The sequence below is a fragment of the Aythya ferina genome, assembly GCF_964211825.1.
Source record: "Aythya ferina genome assembly, chromosome: 9".
Taxonomy (NCBI): Eukaryota; Metazoa; Chordata; class Aves; order Anseriformes; family Anatidae; genus Aythya; species Aythya ferina.
In genome coordinates, this window is record NC_140305.1 from 14,488,642 (window position 1) to 14,508,524 (window position 19,883).

The following is a 19,883-nucleotide window of genomic DNA, read 5'->3' on the forward strand; positions in this document are numbered from 1 at the left end:
ACTGAAACGGGAAAGGTTTAAGCTCTGCTGGGAGCTGATCTTGCCTTCAAGGACGATCTGGTGCAGCACAGATGATGCCTGGAGAAGTGGCGCAGACGGCTCGGTGCAAGTCACGGCGCGTACATCCCCAGGTTGTGCTGACAGCAGGAGAGCGACTTTGTCATGTAGTGCAATCGCAATAACATTTACCTGTTACGTTTAAATGTATTTCTTGCATAATTCTTTGAAAGTTGTGTTGTATTTTTTTTTTTTTAAGTTCAATGTACCTAATAAACATTTGCCTTTTGAATAGTTGGCTGTGCTTTATTTTAGGTCTGAGATCCAGGGGGTGGCTTGGTGGTGTAGGGAGGAAATTCCTTCCTGTTTTCCTTAGGTCTTGTGTTAGATTCCCACACAAAGAGGCTGCCAAGGGGCAGAGAAGTGACAAATGTAACAGGGCAGTTGGTGCTGGGTACCGGGAAGCCAAAAGGATGCGAAGGGGCTCTGAAGGCAAAAATGGCAGGCACTGAGGACGGAACGGCAGGAATGTGGCCGGGGAGGGAGCAGCACGGCTTGGCAGGAGCCTCGCACACCGGTGCTTCCCCTGCACCTGGGCTGCTCCCGGCTCCTGCCGCTGTCCTGTGAGGGGAGGGAACCGTGTGTGGGGGGGAACCGGGCGGGCTGTGCCCGGCCCCGCCCCGCCGCCGCTGTCCGCCTGCGCGGGCCCCGCCCCGGCGCTGAGGGGCCGCGCGGCGCTGCGCTCATGGCGGCGGCGGGGGCGCTGCAGGCGGCAGCGGGACGGGAACGGGGCCGGGGCCGGCGCTGAGCGCGGGCGGCGGGGCCGGAGCCGGGGCCGGGGCCGGGGCCGGGCGGCGCCGCGCGGGTGAGCGGCGGGCAAAGGGGGAAGGAGCGGGAGAGGGAGGGGGGGAGCGGGGCGGGAGCGGCGGCGGCGGCGGCTTTGTGTGAGCGGGGGAGGGGAGGGGAGGGGAGGGGAGGGGAGGGGAGGGGAGCAGCGCACGTGGGACGGGGCCGAGCGGGCACCGCCCCCCCCCGGGCCCTCAGGGGGCGTTCGGCGGGGAGCGGGGAGCCCTTGGCCCGGTGCCGGTAACGCCTCCGCCCCTCCCCTCGTGGCGGCAGCCGGGAGCATGTCCGGGATGAAGAGAGCGGTGGCGGAGAAGGACCCCGACTACGAGGACATCGCCGTCGCGCAGCCCAGCAAGCGGCACCGCGCGGCCGAGCGCTCAGGTGGGAGCCGCGGGCACCTGGGGGGGCGTCGCGCACAGGGGGCTGCGGCTGAGGCAGTGCCCGGCACGGGCATGGAGCACGGGAGCTGGCACGGCCGGGAAACGGCTCCCAGACCCCTGCTCCAGCCACCCCCGACCACCAGTGTCACCACCGAACCCTGTCCCCAAGCACCACGTCCAACCTCTCCTTGAACACCCCCAGGGATGGTGACTCCACCACCTCCCTGGGCAACCCGTCCCAGTGCCTGACTGCTCTTTCTGAGCAGAAATGTCTCCTCATTTCAACCTGAACCTCCCCTGGCACAGCTTGAGGCCATTCCCTGGTCCTGTCAGCAGTTAGCACGAGCTCCCCAGGGCCCCGGCCGTGTGTGCTGGTTCCTGCGGGTGCAACATGCTCCTTCCCAGCAGTGTGAGGGGTGAGGCAGGGAGAGAGGTGCTTGGGAGGGTGGAAGAGAGGAAGAGCGAGGGAAGGAGGGATGGAGGTAGCTGCTGGGTGGGTTTGCGCTGGGGCTGTCAGAAATCTCTGCCCTGGGAGCCCTCCCCCTGGCTGGGTGCCTGGGGCAGGTTGCAGACTTTGGGCAGGTGAGGGTAGAGCTGCTTGCCCCAGGGACAGGGAGTGGGCCAGTGAGAGAGGATAACAATGGGAGGAGCTGAAGAAGTGAAGAAAATACTAGTCCTACGAGGAGCGGCTGAGGGAGCTGGGTTTGTTCAGCCTGGAGAAGAGGAGGCTCAGGGGCGACCTTATCGCTCTCTATAGGTACCTTAAAGGAGGCTGTAGCGAGGTGGGGGTTGGCCTGTTCTCCCACGTGCCTGGTGACAGGATGAGGGGGAATGGGCTAAAGTTGCGCCAGGGGAGTTTTAGGTTGGATATTGGGAAGAACTTCTTTACCGAAAGGGTTGTGAGGCACTGGAACAGGCTGCCCAGGGAAGTGGTGGAGTCACCATCCCTGGAGGTCTTTAAAAGACATTTAGATGTTGAACTTAGCGATATGGTTTAGTGGAGGACTTGTTAGTGTTAGGTCAGAGGTTGGACTCGATCTTGAGGTCTCTTCCAACCTAGACAATTCTGTGATTCTGTGAAATGGGAGCTGAGAAAAATGCAGCTGGCTGTAGGACCTGGGGAAGATCCAGGGACAGCAGGATGCTGCAGCTGCCGGCTTGAGAGGGACAGGGAGTGGCTTTGCAGGGGATGCTTTGGAGGACACTGTATAAGTGGACAAGTTGGAGGAAGGTGACCTGCAGGTTTTCTGGGCAGGTCTGTTAAGGGGTTGGCAGGGGAGCATTGCTGGAGCTGGATGGAACCTGCCACTCGCTCTGGTCATGTGTATGTGTCACTGGAAAGGTGTTTGTAGCCTGCTTTGGAAGCCACTCTTTGGAAGATCTTAATGGTTAGCAGACTTAGGGCCTTGGGACGTTGTCCTTGCCAAACGGAACTTGTTATTCAGGTGATTCTTCCAAATTGACTTCTGTCTTTCTCTCTTAGAAGATCCCCCCATTTTCCATACAAGAATACCTTAAGAATACAAATTTCGCTAACAGTCTTAACTGAGGACTGTGGTTGATGCTAAGCAGGACAAAATATGAAAATAAAGCGTTCTTAAAAGCCTCTGTAATGTAACCACAAATTCTAAAGTGCTTTAATTGTCTTAATCCTGGTATTGCACGGCCTCAGTCTTGGGAAGAGATGCAGTTGTCTTTGTCTGAGCAGCACGTTTCATGGCTTACTGTGTTCAAGTTTAGTTTAAGTGTAGCCTTCCATGCGAATTTCCCAAGTACGTGGTTCATGTACAAGTTCGTGGTTGGGGAGAAATTATATTCTGATGGTTTTTAATTTTGCATTACTCATCCTATCCTACCAATTCTATCATAATTCAGTTTTAATGTGGGCTTGAACTAATTCTAGTTCTAGATAGTGTATGTGTATATATATGTATATGGAAACCAGTAAATAGCTGTAGGATACCGTCTTGCAAATGCAAGCCTAGGTTATGTTACTCACATTGTAGGTACCCAATCAGATGGTAAAAATCCTTGTCACAGTAATTACCTGATAGCTGGAACACACCAGCAATTTTTGCCTTGCTTTTCATTTCTTTGCTCTTTCCATGTAGGATCTTAGAAGCCTCTTTGAATAGATAAATGCCCTTTAGTCAAGCAAATGCTTCCTCTGAAGCTCAAAACACAGCCTTAGTGTTGTTGCCTCCTGTTCTGTTGAGAAACAACATAAAATTTTTCTAGGGAACCCAGGCTGGTTTTTCTCTCCTCTGCCTTGTGGTGTGGTCATTGTGCTTCTGACACAAGCTGGAGGACCTTTTTCAGGCTTTCTTCTAGAAGTACAACTGCTCTTCCAAGTCCTTAGAACCGATAAGAACAGGTTGCTTGGATTGCTCTGATTCAGCCCTCCTGGAAGAGGATTTTGTAGGAGGTACACCAGCTTTCAGCAGCGTAGTTCCTTTTGTGGCCAATAAAAGGCTTGTAGGCACTCCAGAGCAGGCTGTGCTCCATGCCAGTGCTAAACATATAAAATACTGGCTTGCATTATTATTGCTACATGAAGTGTAAATTCCCTGGATATGAATTAGGCCAGGGAGAGACAAAAGTGTACATAGCATTCCAGGGTACTCTGCACAATTGCAGTGGTAGCTGCACTTGACAATAACATTTTTTTGTTCGTTTGTTTTTTTGTTTTGTTTTTGTTTTGTTTTTGTTTTACTGTTTACAGCTTCAGTAGGACAGAAGTAAGCAGTTTGGTCATATGTTGTTTGTCATCTCAGACCTAAAAAGAAAAAAATAGCCTTCCACGTAAGCCAGCTTTTAAAGACGCATGTGATTTTTGTTAAGACAAATTACTTTTTTTGCAGAGAAGTTATCCCTGACATTTTTTTGATGTTGAAATTATCACATCACTTCTCACTTGTTAATGATTTATCTTCGTTTTTTTTTCAAGTGGAGCATCGGAGATTGAAATATTTCTTTTTTATTTTTCATATGTGGCCTTGTGCAGCTCGAGATGTTGCTGTGCAGAAGATTGAGACAATTATTAAAGAACAGTTTGCTGTCGAAATGAAGAATAAAGAACATGAAATTGAAGTTATAGATCAGGTATAAAGGTTTTCTTACTTAAAAAAAAAAAGTTAAAGTCCTGTGATTTGCTTCTGGAGATTGGGGTAGTGGTTATCTGTTCATTGTTATATATTCACTGTTATATGTTACCTCTTCTTTTCTTTTCATAGCGCCTGATTGAAGCAAGAAGGATGATGGATAAGCTGCGTGCCTGTATCGTGGCTAACTATTATGCTTCTGCTGGTCTTCTTAAAGCTGGAGAGGTAAAGATTACTTTGTGAAAAGACAGGCTTTGAGGGGTGTTTGTGAAAAGAGATGTGTAGCCCACTGGTTATACAGCTAATGCTGAGGTTTGAGGTGCAGTTTCTGAAGTAAAGGAATCTGAACCCCCACTGAGAGCAGTGGGAGAGGTGACCTGGTAGGTGTCACTGGCTGGGCCTTGGCCACGTCAGTCATCTTGACTGAAGTGAGAAGCCCCTGGGCAGCGCTTGGTTCTGCCTCCTGAAACACTTTTTGTCATGCAGCAGAGCACCTGGCTTCTCCCACACCTCACAGTTATCCTTGCAAAGCACTGGAGAGTGAAGACCAAATTTTCCCATCTCACAAATGGAACGAAAGTAGATGGGCTTAGAAACTTGTCAGAAAAAAACCCCACACACATTTCTTCAGTCCTGGGCAGTGAAACAATCTTCCTTTACCCAGGCAGTCGTTCTGTTAATGGTGTGTTAACCAAGCTGATAGCAGCAGTGAAGCATGAGGTAAATCAAGGAGCTATCACAAAAGATTAAAAATTCACGAAGAGGTTAAGAAATAAAACAACAGAAACCCTACAAGTTAACTCTCCCATTCTGAGCACTGATTCTTTAATGGCCTGGTAATTGTGGGGTGTTCCAGGCTCACACTGAGGCTGAATGCAGGCTCCTGACATGTAGCTCCCTGCCAGTTCACCTATTTTAGTTAACTCCCTGAGTTGGAAAAATGGTAGCCGTTTTCCAGGAAAAATCTAAACTGATATTGAAACCTGTTAATGTGTGCTGAGAGCTGAGGTTTCACTCCAGTGCCGTAAGAGTTTCTCTACCAAGCAAGGGGTCTCATTGTTATTCCTATTTTCCTATTTTGATTTCCAGAAGACTTGGTGGAGGACAGAAAAAAAAAAAGAAGTAATGGTCCACCTTGTTTTTCCTCCCACTGAACTTGAATTGAGCAACTAGAGCTGAGAAAGATTATGATGGGAGGCTCGGAGATCTCTCCTCTGCTTTTGGTTTTGTGTGGGTGGCTGAGGAATTTGAGCTAGATTCTGATCTTTTAAAGTACTTTATACAGTGTTGTCACATGTCAGCAAGAGCTTGTTCTGACCCCTGTTTACTTGTTTTGCCATGCAGGGTGTTTTTTTTTTCCCTTGCTGAGTTTCACAGTTTGCAGAAATGCTAACATTATATGTTGGTTTGGAGTGTTTGTAACACTCGTACTGGTGTGACCTTGCTGTGTTTTTCTTGTAGTTGTTACGAGCTTATGGCTAATGTAGCTGTACCTTTGATTTCATTTTGTATTGTTTCTAAAAGTCCTGCTTTGCATGCTGGCTGAATCAGGTCTCTTTTTAATTTGAACTTGTTGCTGGTTTCATTTTTTTGGTCTGTTTTCGTTGTGTGGTTAACGTGCTCGATTCTGCTGGCAGGGAGTGATTGCCTCTATGTCTGCTTTAGGGAATGTGTATTTTTGTAGTTTAATTCAGTGTGCTTAATATGTAAATGTTTGTGATCTTGTAAGAAGATGACTTGCAAATTCCTGATCTGTTCTCACAAACAGTTCTTCAGCCTGGTGCTTCTGGGTTTTGGGGCTTCCTGTTCTGTACAATTCTAGTTGTTTGTTGGGTTGTTTGTTTTTACTACAAATAAGTGGACAAGGTGTTGGTCAGTTCACTGGATGAAAAAACAGAAAATGGGTTGGTTGTTTATTGATTTATGTCTATTTTGAAAAGGCTTCAAGGAAGCTTAGGATTTTTCTTGTTTTAAAGATTTTTATATATGTGTGTGTGTGCGTTTCACACAGAGCTCTTGCAAATGCTTGGACAACCAATAGGATTTGTGTTGTCCAGATATCAAAGTTCAGGATTTTGGTTTCAAAACTCTTCTAGGGACTGTTGAGCAGGGAGAGTTGGCAGTTGCTTAGGTCATGTGCCTCACGGGCAGCTGGGAGGAAAGCTCTCAGCTGAGCTCTTACCTCCAGGGTGGGGGACTATTCAGCTCCACTGCTGCTGCCACCTCCTGAGGGCAGTTCTGCCCTGTGCTGGTGCCCGTACTGGCTGCATGTTAAACCTCGCAGGTTCAGGAGGGTCTAACATTAGCTCTGAAACATCCAGTTTGATGAAATTCTGCAAGCATGCGTAAGCATGTTCCTCTTTAGCTTCTGTTAAGCTTTGGCAGCAGGCAGGCTGCTAATAAATGTATCTTGCCTCATGGGCATTAGCAAGACCACCAGTTGGTAGCAAAATTAAGGAGCCTCATACATTTGCATACCCTGTTTGCCTGCAAGAATCAGGCATCTGTGGTCTTTCTGTGTACACTGAAGGCCTGCAGAGGAGGGGATGCTGTTATTTTCAAGGGGACATTGTAAGTGTCAGTGCTGCAGCCCTCCTTTCCAAAGCTAGGTAGATTTGGGGGATCAGAGGCTCTAAAGAAACAGATTCAATCTGGGGTCCTACTTCTATAGAACCATTGTCAGCTTTTCTCTTCTGGGGTATATGTGTTTTTTTTTTTTTTTCTGTAAGGCAGCTGATTAAATATTAGCTCGTTATTTGCATGTTGAATTTTCCCCTTTGGCACAGCCTCGTTTTATCTGGGCTGCGGGAAAATAAATTACTGGATCTGCCTGGCCTCTGTTGCAGGGGACCAGGACGTGTGACACAACAATTCTCAATCACCCTTCAATCAAGAAGTTCCTGGAATCGCCCTCCAGATCCTCGTCCCCTGCTAACCAGGGCTCAGACACTCCATCCGCCAACCACTCCGAGAGCGACTCGCTCTCCCAGCACAATGACTTTCTCCTGGACAAGGACAATGGCAACTTGGACGCAGACGAGCGGCTGACAAACAGCCTGGACCAGAGACAGAGCAGAAATACTGGCCGGGTAAAGTAAAACGCGAGTGGTGGTGAAGTTGTTGGAGTTGTGTGCTCTGTCTGGACTCGGTGCTGGCACCAGGAGCTCTTCATGTTGTCACCCACCTTGCTGAAGATCTGTTTCTTACCCTCTCCAACCGCTTGCTTCCACTCTCAGCCTGGCTTTGCTGTGAGGCTAACTGAAGCGTATGTAACTTGGGTAACTCCTCTTCGTTCAGTCTTACCCAGCAGAGAGGTCAGCCAGGCAGCAGTGACAGCGTTCATGGTAGCACTGCTGATCTGCTGCTGTCTGGGTTGGGAGCCTCTGGGGAAGGAGCTGTTTCACGGCTTGAGCACAGGGTTTTGCTGTGCAGATGGAAGTCGGGTCAGGAAGGGTAGAGCCTGGAGGGAAGAGCAAGAAGTGTCATTCCCAGTGCTGTGCTCTGGGAGCTGGTGATATTCCACGTAGTGATGCTGCTGGGTGCCCCTGGGGACTGCGTTGCTCTGAGTGATTGAACCTTTGGGGCTGGGGCTGCTCAGCACTGTGTGCTCAGCCTAGTGGGGGGTGGGTCGGCCCCTCCTGGGGGTGCACTATGTGCTGGTTTTCTCTCGGTGGCACTGCTTGCTCTTGAACTAGTGTTACCATTTGTTTAACTGAACCAGACTGATCCATGTTAAAAATACCTCCTTTCATACTTCCCTGAGCTTTTTTCTGTGTTACTTTTGACGTGGATCCATTCCCTGTATGACTCATGATGGAGCTGCAGAGATCATTGTACAGTTGTGGCTAAGAACCCACTTAGATACAGATACAGCTGCCCAAAAGGTCCTTCTCAAGCCATGTCCTCAGTACCATGTGATTAAAACATGGCCCACATCTCACAGCGAGCACCAGCTTCCCTTATTTTCATCTCTCTTGCTCTAGGAAATAGAAAAGAGCCACATTCTTAATCACAGGGGCCATTAGACAACTGAAGAGAAGCTTTGCAGAAGAGAAGTGATTTCTCCTGCAGAGAAGCTGCAGCTTGCTGAGCATCCCAGCTTGCTCCTCTGCCCCAGCTGCTTCCCTTACCAGAGGCAGGTAGCTTCCCGAGGGAGATGCTCACTGGCTGCAGGTGAAATGCTGAATGTTCTCTGAGAGGAAACTTCTGTTTCGTTTCAGTTTCTTCCATCTCGGCCATGCCAGAGGAGAAGAGCCTCTGACCCAAACTAGAGATGTGTATACCACCGCATATGGCTGTATTCTGCAGTTGGACAAGTTGCCATGTGGTGTGGCAGAAAAAGCATTGTTTCTGCATCCAGTGAGCAGGGTGGCAGCTTTGGTAACAGGCCTGCGGTGTGCTGAAACCCTTCCTAGGGTCCACAGCAGAAGCACGCAGACAGCGTGTACCTGTACCGTAAACCACCAGCCCAGTATAGACAGTTTCTGCAGGGGGGGCTTTGGTGAAACAGCTGGATTGCTTGGCTGTAGCATGGTGGGGCATCTTTGGCCAACACAGAGGTGGCTGAAAGATGAATAGAAGCTGACACCATGCCAGGCTTCTGTGACTGTCCTTGCTCCAGCTTGGGGCATCACTGGGTTGATCTCTCCTTTAACTATGTGGGTTTTCTTTATTAACAACACCTTACTTTTCTAGTGCCAAACAACGTAATGTTTAAGAGGAATGCTTGTTTTTTTTCTGTTTGCCTTTTTTTCTTCCCCTACCCTCAGGACAGTTCGGGTGTTTCAAGCTCTCAGAAACCAGGACAACGAAATGCCGGGCTGCCAACCGACGAGACTTCACGGCTGTATGTGAAGAAAACGATTGTGGTTGGCAACGTCTCCAAGTTAGTATCCAAAGTCTCCGTGATGGGCCTTTACTTCACAATCAAATGGAATAAGAGGTTAAAATTAGGAGATAAAGTTGTTAGGCTGCTGCAGTGGGAGGTATTGCTCTTGGCACTGGACCCAAGGCTTCCCTCCTTGAGTATCTGCAAGACCTTTTGTTGGGGGAAGAGGTGTTTTAATAGGTAGTATAAATAGAGGTTTTAAGGTCTGTTTCTTTTGAGGTGATTAAGCCTTCTCTGTCCATTATAAAATCCCAGGTTTTCCCACGAAAATGCTGGAAAGCAATTTGTCCTAATTGCTATTTTGATGCGTGCATAGGGATGTGTTTAACAAAAAAAAAAAAAAAAAAAGAGACAACCACCTGACTCTCCCCCTGCCCCAAACAAACCAACCCCAAATCAGAAATTATGAGAAAAACTCTGTGAAATAGTTTGAAGAAATTTTTTATGGTTTTTATATTTCCCCCCCAAAAAAATTGAAGACAGATAAATTTATCTAATTGTTGAACTTTGAAGAAAGTAGCGAATAAAAGTGTTCATTTTTGGAAGCTATGGACAAGTCAAGGTTTTAACTCTCTACCCTGTACTACTGAAGTTAATTTTCTTTTGCACAGAAAGTAGCAAATGTTAGCTGATGAGACTTACGGTATTAGAATTGTCTTGAAAATCTACTTAATCCTAGACCTAGAGCCAATTATTGACTAAGAGCTTCTTTAAAATGTATAAGAATAATTGCTTTTTTTTTTTTTTTTTTGGATTTATGGTAGCAGAGTTGCTGACACTGTGTTTTAGAGCAGTTTGAGTTCTTGATGTCTCACAAAAGATGAGGAAAAGGATTTGAAGCTGACAAAATATTAAAATTAAGTCTTCCTGATTAAGAATCAATTTTTTAACTGGATGAATTTCTTATGGCAGTTGTGCACTGGAATGAGGGAATATATTGGGAGTATAGAGTAAATTATGAGATTTCTGTTTCTGGAGGAGTTTTTTTCTGCAGATCTTGATGAACTGTCAGAATATAGAATAATTAGCAGAAGTATACATTGGATAAGTTACACGTGGACATTTTACCATCCTTTTTTTTTTTTTTTTTTTTAATTTCTCTGCCAGGTACATTCCCCCTGACAAGAGAGAAGAAAATGATCAGTCAACCCATAAATGGATGGTGTACGTCCGAGGCTCTCGGAGAGAACCCAGTATAAATCATTTTGTCAAGAAAGTTTGGTTCTTCTTACATCCCAGTTACAAACCTAATGACCTGGTAGAAGTGAGGTAATTTCCAGTTGTCACTCTCCTATTTATGCTTGCCAGGCTTACAGTGCCAAATTTTTTTTTGAAGTTAGCACCTTCTTCTCCTGGTCTTCTGTTTCATGTCTTTCTTTAACCTCCAGCTTGGCTTGACAGACTCTCAAAATAACAGCATAATTACATTATTTTTTGTATCAAATGTACCAAACTTTTTTTTCCGTACTGGTGAAAGTTCTCTATTGCATTTCCCCTGTTATCCCTGTGAGTTTGTACATCTGTATGCATTATACTGTCTGCTGTGCAAGGTGCATTTGGAAAGATGATGTTCTCCTCCTTCTTCCCAGTGGTATGTGGAACAGAAAGAGAGGTTTTAGAAAGCTGTTTTACCTGTAGCTTTAATTGTGTATGTATGTTTGGGCAAGTTTTATCTTTCTCCCAGGTATTTCTGTACTGCAGTGAGATCAGTGGCATTGACTTCATGGTTTGTGGAATTAATATCCCATCAGTATCATGGTATTGCTGCTACAGAAACAAGGCAGTTTCTCTGTCCTCACCTAACCTGTAGTCAAAATTGTGACCCTGTTGTGATCAGCAGGCCCAGTTCTGTGTTTGCTACTGCAGGCAGGTGCCCTGTCAGTTTTTCATTCTTGTTCTTTGGAAAAGATAGTCCAAAATGCTTCGTGTTTTCCTGAAGAAATTATTCTCTTAGGGTTCAGTTGCCTGCCTAGAGGGAAGTGGGCAGAACACCTCCATACAAAATGGCAACTTAATTCTGGCAAAATTAAATTGGCTGATGGGCAACTCCAGAAAGGCGTATCTGAGATAAGAAGTGCTAGTGCTAGCTAATGATTCTGAGAAGGTGATGCCGACCAGGATGAAAACAAGCTCCTTTATATTTCGGGTATAGCATACTAAATTAGACTTGACTGCTTTCTTTTTGTGCCTTTCTCAGTTTACTGTATCTGATGTCAGTGCTGTTTGTCTTCTGTTTAATTTCCTGTAGTTAATAGATTTCTTCTTGTCATACAGCTCTAGTCATTCCCATGAACATTTGTGTTCTGGACTAAGAAGTCAGTGTTTTGTTTCATTGCAAAACTGCATTTGGGATTTACAACAACAAACTAAAATCTTAAAGGAAAAAAAAATAATGCTAAATGCTAGAGATAAATCTGCCCTTCTTTTTCGGATTGGAGAATGACATTGGTTGAGTTAGCTTTTCCTTGTAGTCTGTATGTTGTTTCATTGGCCTTACATGAAGCGTATGCCTTTTTGCTACTAGACAGGGAACAGCAGAAAGACTGCAAAATGTTGCAATGAAAACTCACCTTGGAGCCTAGTGTCCTAGGTGCTGACTTTTTAAAGCAAGTATTTTTTATCATTACACATAGTCTTTTTTTTATGTTTTTTCCTGTAGTCTTTCATCCAGCTCTTACACCATTTCCTTCTCTGTCCACTTCTGTGAAATAAAAGCAAGTTTTCAGCTGTCCCCAAAATTAGAATTTGTGGGTTTGATTGCATTCTCTCTGTCGTGAATAGTAGGCCTTAAGCTAGCTTTGGTTGTCAGTTAGACAAGTAGTTTTTGGCTTTCTGCAAAAGAGGTATGTGAAAGCTCTACCGGTTCTGCATACAAAATGTCAATCACCATTTGTTTCCAGAGAACCTCCATTCCACCTGACCAGGAGAGGCTGGGGAGAATTCCCTGTGAGAGTCCAGATACACTTTAAGGATAGCCAGAACAAGAGGATTGATATCATACACAATCTGAAGGTATTTGAATAGAATGTTTGAGAAAGGCAATTAAATGAGCGCTCCATAATCTCTCTGCGTGATCTAGAAGAGCATCCGCTTGTATGTGTGTGCTTCTGTCTCTGTATTTTTTCCCTGCCGTTCTTTTACACGTGAACAGTTGAAATGAAGAATCAAAAAAGATCCAGGAAAGTCCCTTACCTTGCCTGTGTTAAAGGCCATGCCGTAGCCAAGGAGCCCAGCTTTGCAGAAGCAAAGCATTTACCTATTGTTCCCCTACAGCATGAGATTTGTAGCATGCTCTCGCTGGCTTTAGCTTGACAGGTTGCTGCAGGGCTGTCTTTCCGCTGGCAGTGATTGCTGTAACTGTTGTCTTCCTTCCGCACCTGCACGTACCAGCTAGAGATTATCTCTGATGGCAGAGTGGGCAGGGAGAGGCTGAGATTGCCGCTCGTTCCTTCTGAACAGAGCCTTCTTTCAAATCATTCACCTGCCCTGTGACATTCAATAGGATTTATAGCATGCAGCAGCCCTGGTAAACTAGGCCAATCCTGTTGGTTTTGTTTTAATTAGCAGTGCCTAGCATTAGAGGCATTAAGTCCTGGGCTGGTTTATTTTCATGTGAGCAGCATGATTAGTTTTATTTAAGCCCTACCTGCAATTATGGTTTTCCTACTAATGTAAATACCGAGGTGTAACCACATATGGAGACAGTAGAGAAGATTGAAAATGTTTCCTTGGAACTTGGGAACGTTTAATGTAGACTATGAGAAAAATGTGCTTGGAGAAAAACACGTGCCTTTGAACACTTGAAGCGTATAAGCTGATGCAGTTTGCTTTACGTGCTTGAGTCCCATTCCTCCTGTGTGGGCTAGCTTCCTTCACTGAACCTCCTGTGATGCACTGCACCTCCGTGTGGCTGCGTGACTCAAGCTTCTGCTGAACTTCAGAAGAAATTGCGAACAGCATGGTGGGTGTTGTGCAGCCTACAGAGGAAAATGGAGCCAGTCTATGGAATAAAAATAACTGAAAATGTTACTTGTCGTGCTTCATAATAGAAGCACTCGTGAGAAGACTCTGATGCTCATACCTGGCAGAGTAGTGTGAGGATCTTGAGTCAGCAAATCCATGCTGTTTATTTCTTTATTTAGACCTCAGGAATCAAAAAAAGATACTCCTCAAAGGCTATTCTTAGACGAAATAGTATCTCCCCAACAAATCTCATTTCCTTCAGCTTTTTTGCTCCTTTCTACTTCAGTGTGGGCTTTGGGTTGTGGTTGGCTTCTTAGCAGAAGAGGGTCCTTAATAGTGCACGTTTTTCTGGCCCCATGGGTTCAGAACCAACCTGATGCACTGCTGCTTGTCTGATGTAGTTTCAACTCCTTTCAAACAGGTAGTACTGTAAATTCTAGCTAACGTGCTGCCTCTGCATTGGTTAATATAAACATATCTTATTGCTTTATCCAGCTGGACAGGACTTACACAGGCCTGCAGACACTCGGCGCAGAAACGGTGAGCCAGCTGGTTGTGGGATGGATGTTGTACTTTGATTCCCTTAAAGATGTTTAGAAAGAAAAAGATAGAAGGGACTGAGCACCGAGTCAGACCCATTTGATTTCACAATTTCTGGAATGTAGGTTTTGCTCTCTTGTTAAATGAAACGATTATGACACCTTGTCACTGTGCACAACAACAATCATTTTTCCCTTTCTAGTTCAGAGGAAACTGTTTCCAGCTCTTTCATAAAGAATTTAACTTGTACTACAGTTCTTTGTTTCTTTTTGGAGCCTTTGGTACCAAATGTCTTGATTTGCTTTCTAATGTGCTACAGATCTCAGACATCAAGAATTTTAAATTAAAGCTAGCTATTCTGCTGAAAATATTCAGTAAATTAAGAAAAGGTCTGCCCACGTCAACATTCAGTACCTTCGTGGAAAATTAACTCTGAAAACTTTAAATAAAAGAAATGAATGAATTACTCAGTTTGTTATATCCCTAAAGTTTCTTTTATTATTTTTTCCCCTGTTAGACTGTACTGAATGGAAATTTTTATTCTGAAATAGCATTGCTTCAGCTTTTCAGTCGTTAGAGAAAACTTTAACATGAAATTGCTATGGTGATGAAAGTACGTTTTTGAAGAGTAGATGATGTAGTGGTGCTTTTCTGAGGACCTTATCAAAAAGGCAAGCTACAGTTTTGTGCCTGTCCCTAAAGAGCTCACCTGGAGCCTGGGCTTTGTGTTCCTTGCAGTGTTTGCTATTCAGTTTTCCCCGGGGACTGAGAGATGCTCTGTTTTACCATGGTGCTTTAGTGTTGAAAGATTCTTGTCTTAGCCCTGGGGAGCTTCATGGAAATGGATGGAAATTTTATGCAGAGTTTGGGGGAGGAAGGGCAGAGGTTTCCAGACATTTAAAATAATAGTTAAAGCAAAAAGGCATAGTTGTTTTCACAATCTTTACCTAACTACTGGATACTAATGTCATCTTTTCACCTGTTTCTGGAAGGTAGTGGATGTGGAGCTACATAGGCATTCGCTCGGCGAGGAATATCTTTTTTCCCAGTCTTCAGAGTCTGACCTTTCTGATGTTCCTACATCTTTACCACTGCCATTGAGTATCCCAGCACCAGTCAAAGCTTCTTCGCCAATTAAACAGCTGCGGGACTCCAGCCCAGATGCTTCTGCAGACAAAGGTAAAGCAAATGGGTATTGCTGCGACTGGAATTCTTGGAACGGCTTCTGGGTACTTTCTCTTAATAGTTCCTTTGGCTTAAAGGTTGATACGTCCTCTTTGCTTACCTCAGACAATTATTTTCTTATTGTACTAGGAAACATAATTTAGAAATTGTTATCATTTATTTGATTTTTTTAAATCTTTTTTTTTTTTTTGAGTTTGTTGAGCGAGCTCTGTTTTGTTAAACTTAGTGAATGTGGAGTTTCGTTCAGTGTGCGTAGTTGGAAAAAGGTTGTTGAATAGCACTTGTAGTTTTGTTCTTGACAGACTGTTTTCAGAGGGCTTTTAGGTTTCTGGATGTCTTGGGGACTGTGGATACATTTAAGGAATTAGTGTAATGATGTGTTCAGTTATATTTGTTGGTTCCTAACATGCGATGTGTTTGAGGAAAAACTTTTTGTGTAACTGTGATGGTGAAAGTAGAGAGTGGAAGACTTAGTGTATATTTGTTGGTCTCATTCCCACCTGTAAGATCTGGAAATGCAGTGCCCACTGCAATGTGCTGGCAATTGATGCTGTAGCATCATTGGAATTGCCTGAAGCAATCTAGGTACTGGCCACTTCAGCACGCTATTCTGATTTCTAGATTGTGGGAAGTATTAAAAACTGTGCCTCTGATACTGTTTTTTTTCTTTCTTTTTTTTTTTTTTTCTGTAATATATAATATTAGGACAAATCTCAGTTAACTGCTCAGAGAAACAAGGAGGTCTTTATGGTTTGTATGATTTAGTGAGAGAAATTTGCTGGAAACAGCAACTGTATTTCAAAATATGATCACATGCAACACGGTTTCATTCCTTTAGTAATCTATCCTGAATTCCTGTGTTAAAGGAATGGCTGTAATGCTCAGGTCTTGCATGGTGAGCTTTCTGCTCAGTGGTGCAATGCCAGGGGCATTGTCCTGGCTTAGCAAGAAGAATGCTGTTTAAGTTCAGTGTTTTCTTATGGCAGCAAAGCTAAAAATGAGGAAATGAAGCCAAATTTTAAATGCACACCGTTTTATTGAAACATGAAAATGGGCAGCACCTTCAGGTGGAGAAAGGAGGTAAAACTGCCTCTTTCTTAGGCAAAATGGCAGTGGCTTCTCTCATCAGGTCAAGGTTAAATAACCTCCTTTTACATCAGGTAAGACTGATTCCTTAGCCCGGGTCAGAAGGCAGCAGTTGGTTTCCTCGTGCTCTTACTCCAAAAAATGCACTGCAAGATTTCCTGTGAAGGAAATTCTGTATTAGTTGTGTGAAACCCTGTCTGTGGACACAACACTATCCACGGCTTTCTGTCAGTGGAAGAGTCTTTTAAAGAAAATGTGTAAGAAGTGGCTGATGACCTACCAAAGCTGAACAGGCTGTGTATGTTCACATTTTTTTTCTTTGGTTCAGAGACAAACCTGACAGATGTGCGCAGAAGCAACTCCCTTCACACCTTTTTCTCCCTGTTGAGCACTGCCCACCAGTTGCTTTCTCCTTCCTTCCTTCCAGAGGGTATTTGTCATACGTTTGTTTTGTTTGTGTAGAGAAGCACAGTAAGGAATTAGATGTCTCAGCCTAAGATCTATTTCTCTTCTTTTCCCTGTTTTAATCAGGATTCCCTGGGAATGCTGAAACCGAAAGACATGCCACGTTTTATTCCCTGCCATCTTCGATAGAACGGACTCCCACCAAATTAGCCACCCAGAAAGTTCCCTTTGGCTCTCATGGAAATTCAGCCTTCCAACCCATTGCAGCTAGCTGTAAAATAGTGCCTCAAGGTCAGATTCCAAGCCCTGCAGAGTCACCCGGAAAATCCTTCCAGCCTATCACCATGAGTTGCAAGATTGTATCAGGTGAATGTTAGTTTACCTATCTGAGTGCTTCACCCTGGAAAGCAAGAGATTGAACAAGCTGGACTCGGTTTGTGTCCTTCCCCTGATTGCCTGAATGTTTGAACATCAGGCAGTAGGAAACTAGAGTAAGGAGCTGAACACACTTCTTAATGGTCAAGGAAAAAAACGCAAGTGTGAAATACTTCACATGAGATCAAAAGTGGGATGAGAGCTGTGCTCTCCCTTTTCATGAATACTTTTAGGTGCAAAAATGATAGTCCTTAACTGGACTGCTACCCATAGAAAGGCCCAGGCAAGGACACAACTTCCATGCGGGCTGTTTGTATGTGGGAAAAAGCCGTTCTTCTCCCTCCCTCTTTCAGACAACGGGGAAAGATTAAGAAGAAATCCCTTTCTGATTACTTGGCAAATTATTTTCAACCTTGTTCACTCAAATGGTCCCTCTTATACTTGTGATATCTCCTCAGATGGAACAACTTCGGTCTTCCTCTTCCAGACATGCAGCCTCTGCATTAATTTTTCAGCTGACTGCAGTGAGCAATGTGATGATCTTTTGATAGTTTCCCAGCCAAACACGGTCAAGGTGCTGTTTACTCACTTTACATACAGTCCCTTCCCTGCCTGGGCATGGTGCCATCCATTGGATGATGTTTTACATCAAAAAGTTTTAATGTATAGCTCACTGTGTCAAATATTATGAAGCTGAAAGATGACCCGCTACATTCCTTCATTTTCTGGTGTTCAGGTTAGAGGATGTAGCACCTTAGGTGATCAGTGTGTGTGATTTCTAATGGTCACCTTGCTCCCAGCTCATTTTCCTCAAGTGTGCTTTTTTTATTCAAAATTTCAATATTTCTCCTTGATACCTTCAAAGTTTTAGTGATTTATATTTGAACCTATGCCAAATGTTTTCTTCTTTCCCAATAAGCTCTACTCCTAATCTTTCTCCAAGGCTGTCCAGAAAGCAATAATTATAGTGCGTCCTCTCTTTCTTAAAATCCTTGTTAAAATCCTATTTCTTAAAATCCTATTCTTTGTTGCTCTTTGCAATATAAACGTTGCTCTGCAAAGTATTTTCCAAGGCTCTCTGTCTGCTGAGAAAAATCACCCCTTTCCTATTTCTAGAGCAGCTTATAAGAAAAAGAATTTATTTGATGAGCATTTATGTTCCATTTTAATAGTCAATTGCTGCCAAGAAAGCAGATTGACAGGCACTTGAAGTTTAGCATGCTTGCTGCCTTCTTTCTCTGATGACTTTTCTTGCCTGTCCTTATCTCTGCATTTCTTTCTTACCCCCTTGTGCATCTTTTTTCTTCTGTTTCTCTCTCTCTATCCTGGTCCTCTTAACCAGAAGATGCACATTCTATACTGTTTGCTTTCAAGGTCTTCTGCTGTAATGAGAGCAATGAAGAGACAAGAGTGGTCTGGCCTGCCTGCTAGCTGCTGTATCACACAGCCTGTTGTGTGAGCTGCTTGGTTCTTGGCTTGGGGTGCCTGCAGCATGGGCTCCAAGAGGGAAAGAGAGCACACATCAAGGAACTCTGCTCTCTTTCTTCTTCTCATTGGGTGGACTCATTGGCAGTGAGAATGATTTACATGATGATAATCCACCTCAGGATTCAGGGGTGGACTAGGTAGCTTCTAAAGTTCCCTTTGGACCCTGTTTGTCCTGGCAGACAGAGAATGTCCGGGGTAGGTATGAGCCGTAGTGCTTTACACTCCTTTTAACTTTCATTCTATTCACCCTTTCTTCTCTAAATCCTAACATCTGTCTCAGGCTGGGAAATGCATCCTCAAAGATATTCCTTCTCTAAACCATTTGTACAAGTACTATTGCTGTATTTTTGTGTTCTCACAACATTTACAAGATAGAAGCATTGGACTTTTTTTCTGAAGGTTCTCCAATATCGACCCCTAGTCCATCTCCGCTACCTCGTACCCCAACCTCCACTCCGGTGCACATGAAGCAAGGCTCTGCTAGTTCAGTCATTAATAACCCGTATGTTGTTGTGGACAAGCCTGGACAGATGGTTGGAGCAGCAGCCACAAGCACAGGTGTGTAGTGTGATCAAAGAAGGCAGTGACTTAGTCTTACCCATCCAATCTGCTCTCCCTTTTAAGTGATGACTGCAATAACTGCGCTTCAGTCTGTGCTGTTACAAGAGTACTCAGCAAAGGAAGAGTGGTGGTGCTGCTTAAGTGTCCTGGAGCATGGTTGAGGGTATGGTGGAGCTTAACATGACTGACTCCCTTCAGGGAACAGCACATGGTGTAAGCCTGAAGGGAATTCGTAGATCTCTATTTAGAGAGAGCCTGATCTGTACAGCCAAAAGGGAAGGGGAGTTGAGGTTGTGATGAACGGAGGTTTTAAACAGAAATGGCACGCGGGTGCTTGGGTGAGGACTCTGTGTTGGGCATGGGCAAAGAGCATGGGGAGCTGGCAGCAACTTACGGGTCTAGTCCTAAGTCCTATGCTGTAAGCGTGTTGAAATGGTTGATAGAGCCAGGTTACCAGGAGAACAGAGGTTAGTTCTTGTTGCTGCTCTCAACTTCTAGCTGGTCTGAATGCAGCCAGTTTGGATTCCTCTAACTGGATTCCCTTGGTGCATTGAAAAAGGACAGAAGCCTAGGGCCAGGAGGGGAAGAGCACTGACCCCCAGGAGACTGGGTGATGGCTGTGGTAGTCAACTGCTAATCTGTGTGGAAGTGCTGGAGGAAAAATCACTCAAAAGCCATTTATGTGTTACAACTTGTGGCCAAGAATGGCTTTCTAAGAGCACACTTGTTTGTGGATGTGTGTGCTTACCAGCATCTCAGAATGGTTCTGCAGAGCTGTGTGTTGAGCTGCAGTGTCCGTGTGACACAAAGTGGTCGTTGTGCATGGCTGTAAAAATGCAAAAATAGATCTCTTGGTAATGTTCCCTTTTCTGTGAGGGAACACAGCTGCCATGTTGTGCACATTTTAATTTCATCACAGGGGGTTTAGTAGGGAAAGCACAGCTGAATGTTTTAAGTGTGTTTTGGGTCTTTCTTGGTAATGCTGAAGCTCTTTTACCAGTAGGGCTTTTCATTTTGCTTTTCTCCTGTTTCTTCCTTTACCTTCAGCCTGACTGTCTGTTCTGCATA

General features: G+C 44.8%; 1 protein-coding gene across 5 annotated transcripts in view; it reads left to right on the forward strand.

Annotated features, from left to right (window-relative positions):
* The first annotated feature begins 752 nt into the window (after positions 1 to 752).
* YEATS2 (YEATS domain containing 2) overlaps positions 753 to 19,883 on the forward strand; it is a 48,559-nt gene continuing 29,428 nt past the window's right edge. For 3 of the 5 annotated variants that reach the window (XR_014696215.1, XM_084530292.1, XM_084530293.1), the window contains exons 1-12: positions 753 to 862; positions 1,117 to 1,224; positions 4,228 to 4,325; positions 4,457 to 4,549; positions 7,171 to 7,413; positions 9,094 to 9,209; positions 10,320 to 10,481; positions 12,113 to 12,224; positions 13,671 to 13,715; positions 14,708 to 14,894; positions 16,518 to 16,757; positions 18,654 to 18,812. Coding sequence is in view for 4 of the 5 variants with exons in the window: in XM_084530292.1 (XP_084386418.1) it covers positions 1,125 to 1,224; positions 4,228 to 4,325; positions 4,457 to 4,549; positions 7,171 to 7,413; positions 9,094 to 9,209; positions 10,320 to 10,481; positions 12,113 to 12,224; positions 13,671 to 13,715; positions 14,708 to 14,894; positions 16,518 to 16,757; positions 18,654 to 18,812 (1,555 nt within the window). In the remaining variant the exon portion in view is untranslated. The remainder of the gene's footprint in view (positions 863 to 1,116; positions 1,225 to 4,227; positions 4,326 to 4,456; positions 4,550 to 7,170; positions 7,414 to 9,093; positions 9,210 to 10,319; positions 10,482 to 12,112; positions 12,225 to 13,670; positions 13,716 to 14,707; positions 14,895 to 16,517; positions 16,758 to 18,653; positions 18,813 to 19,883) is intronic. The other 2 variants (XM_084530294.1, XM_084530295.1) reach the window with 2 other exon arrangements.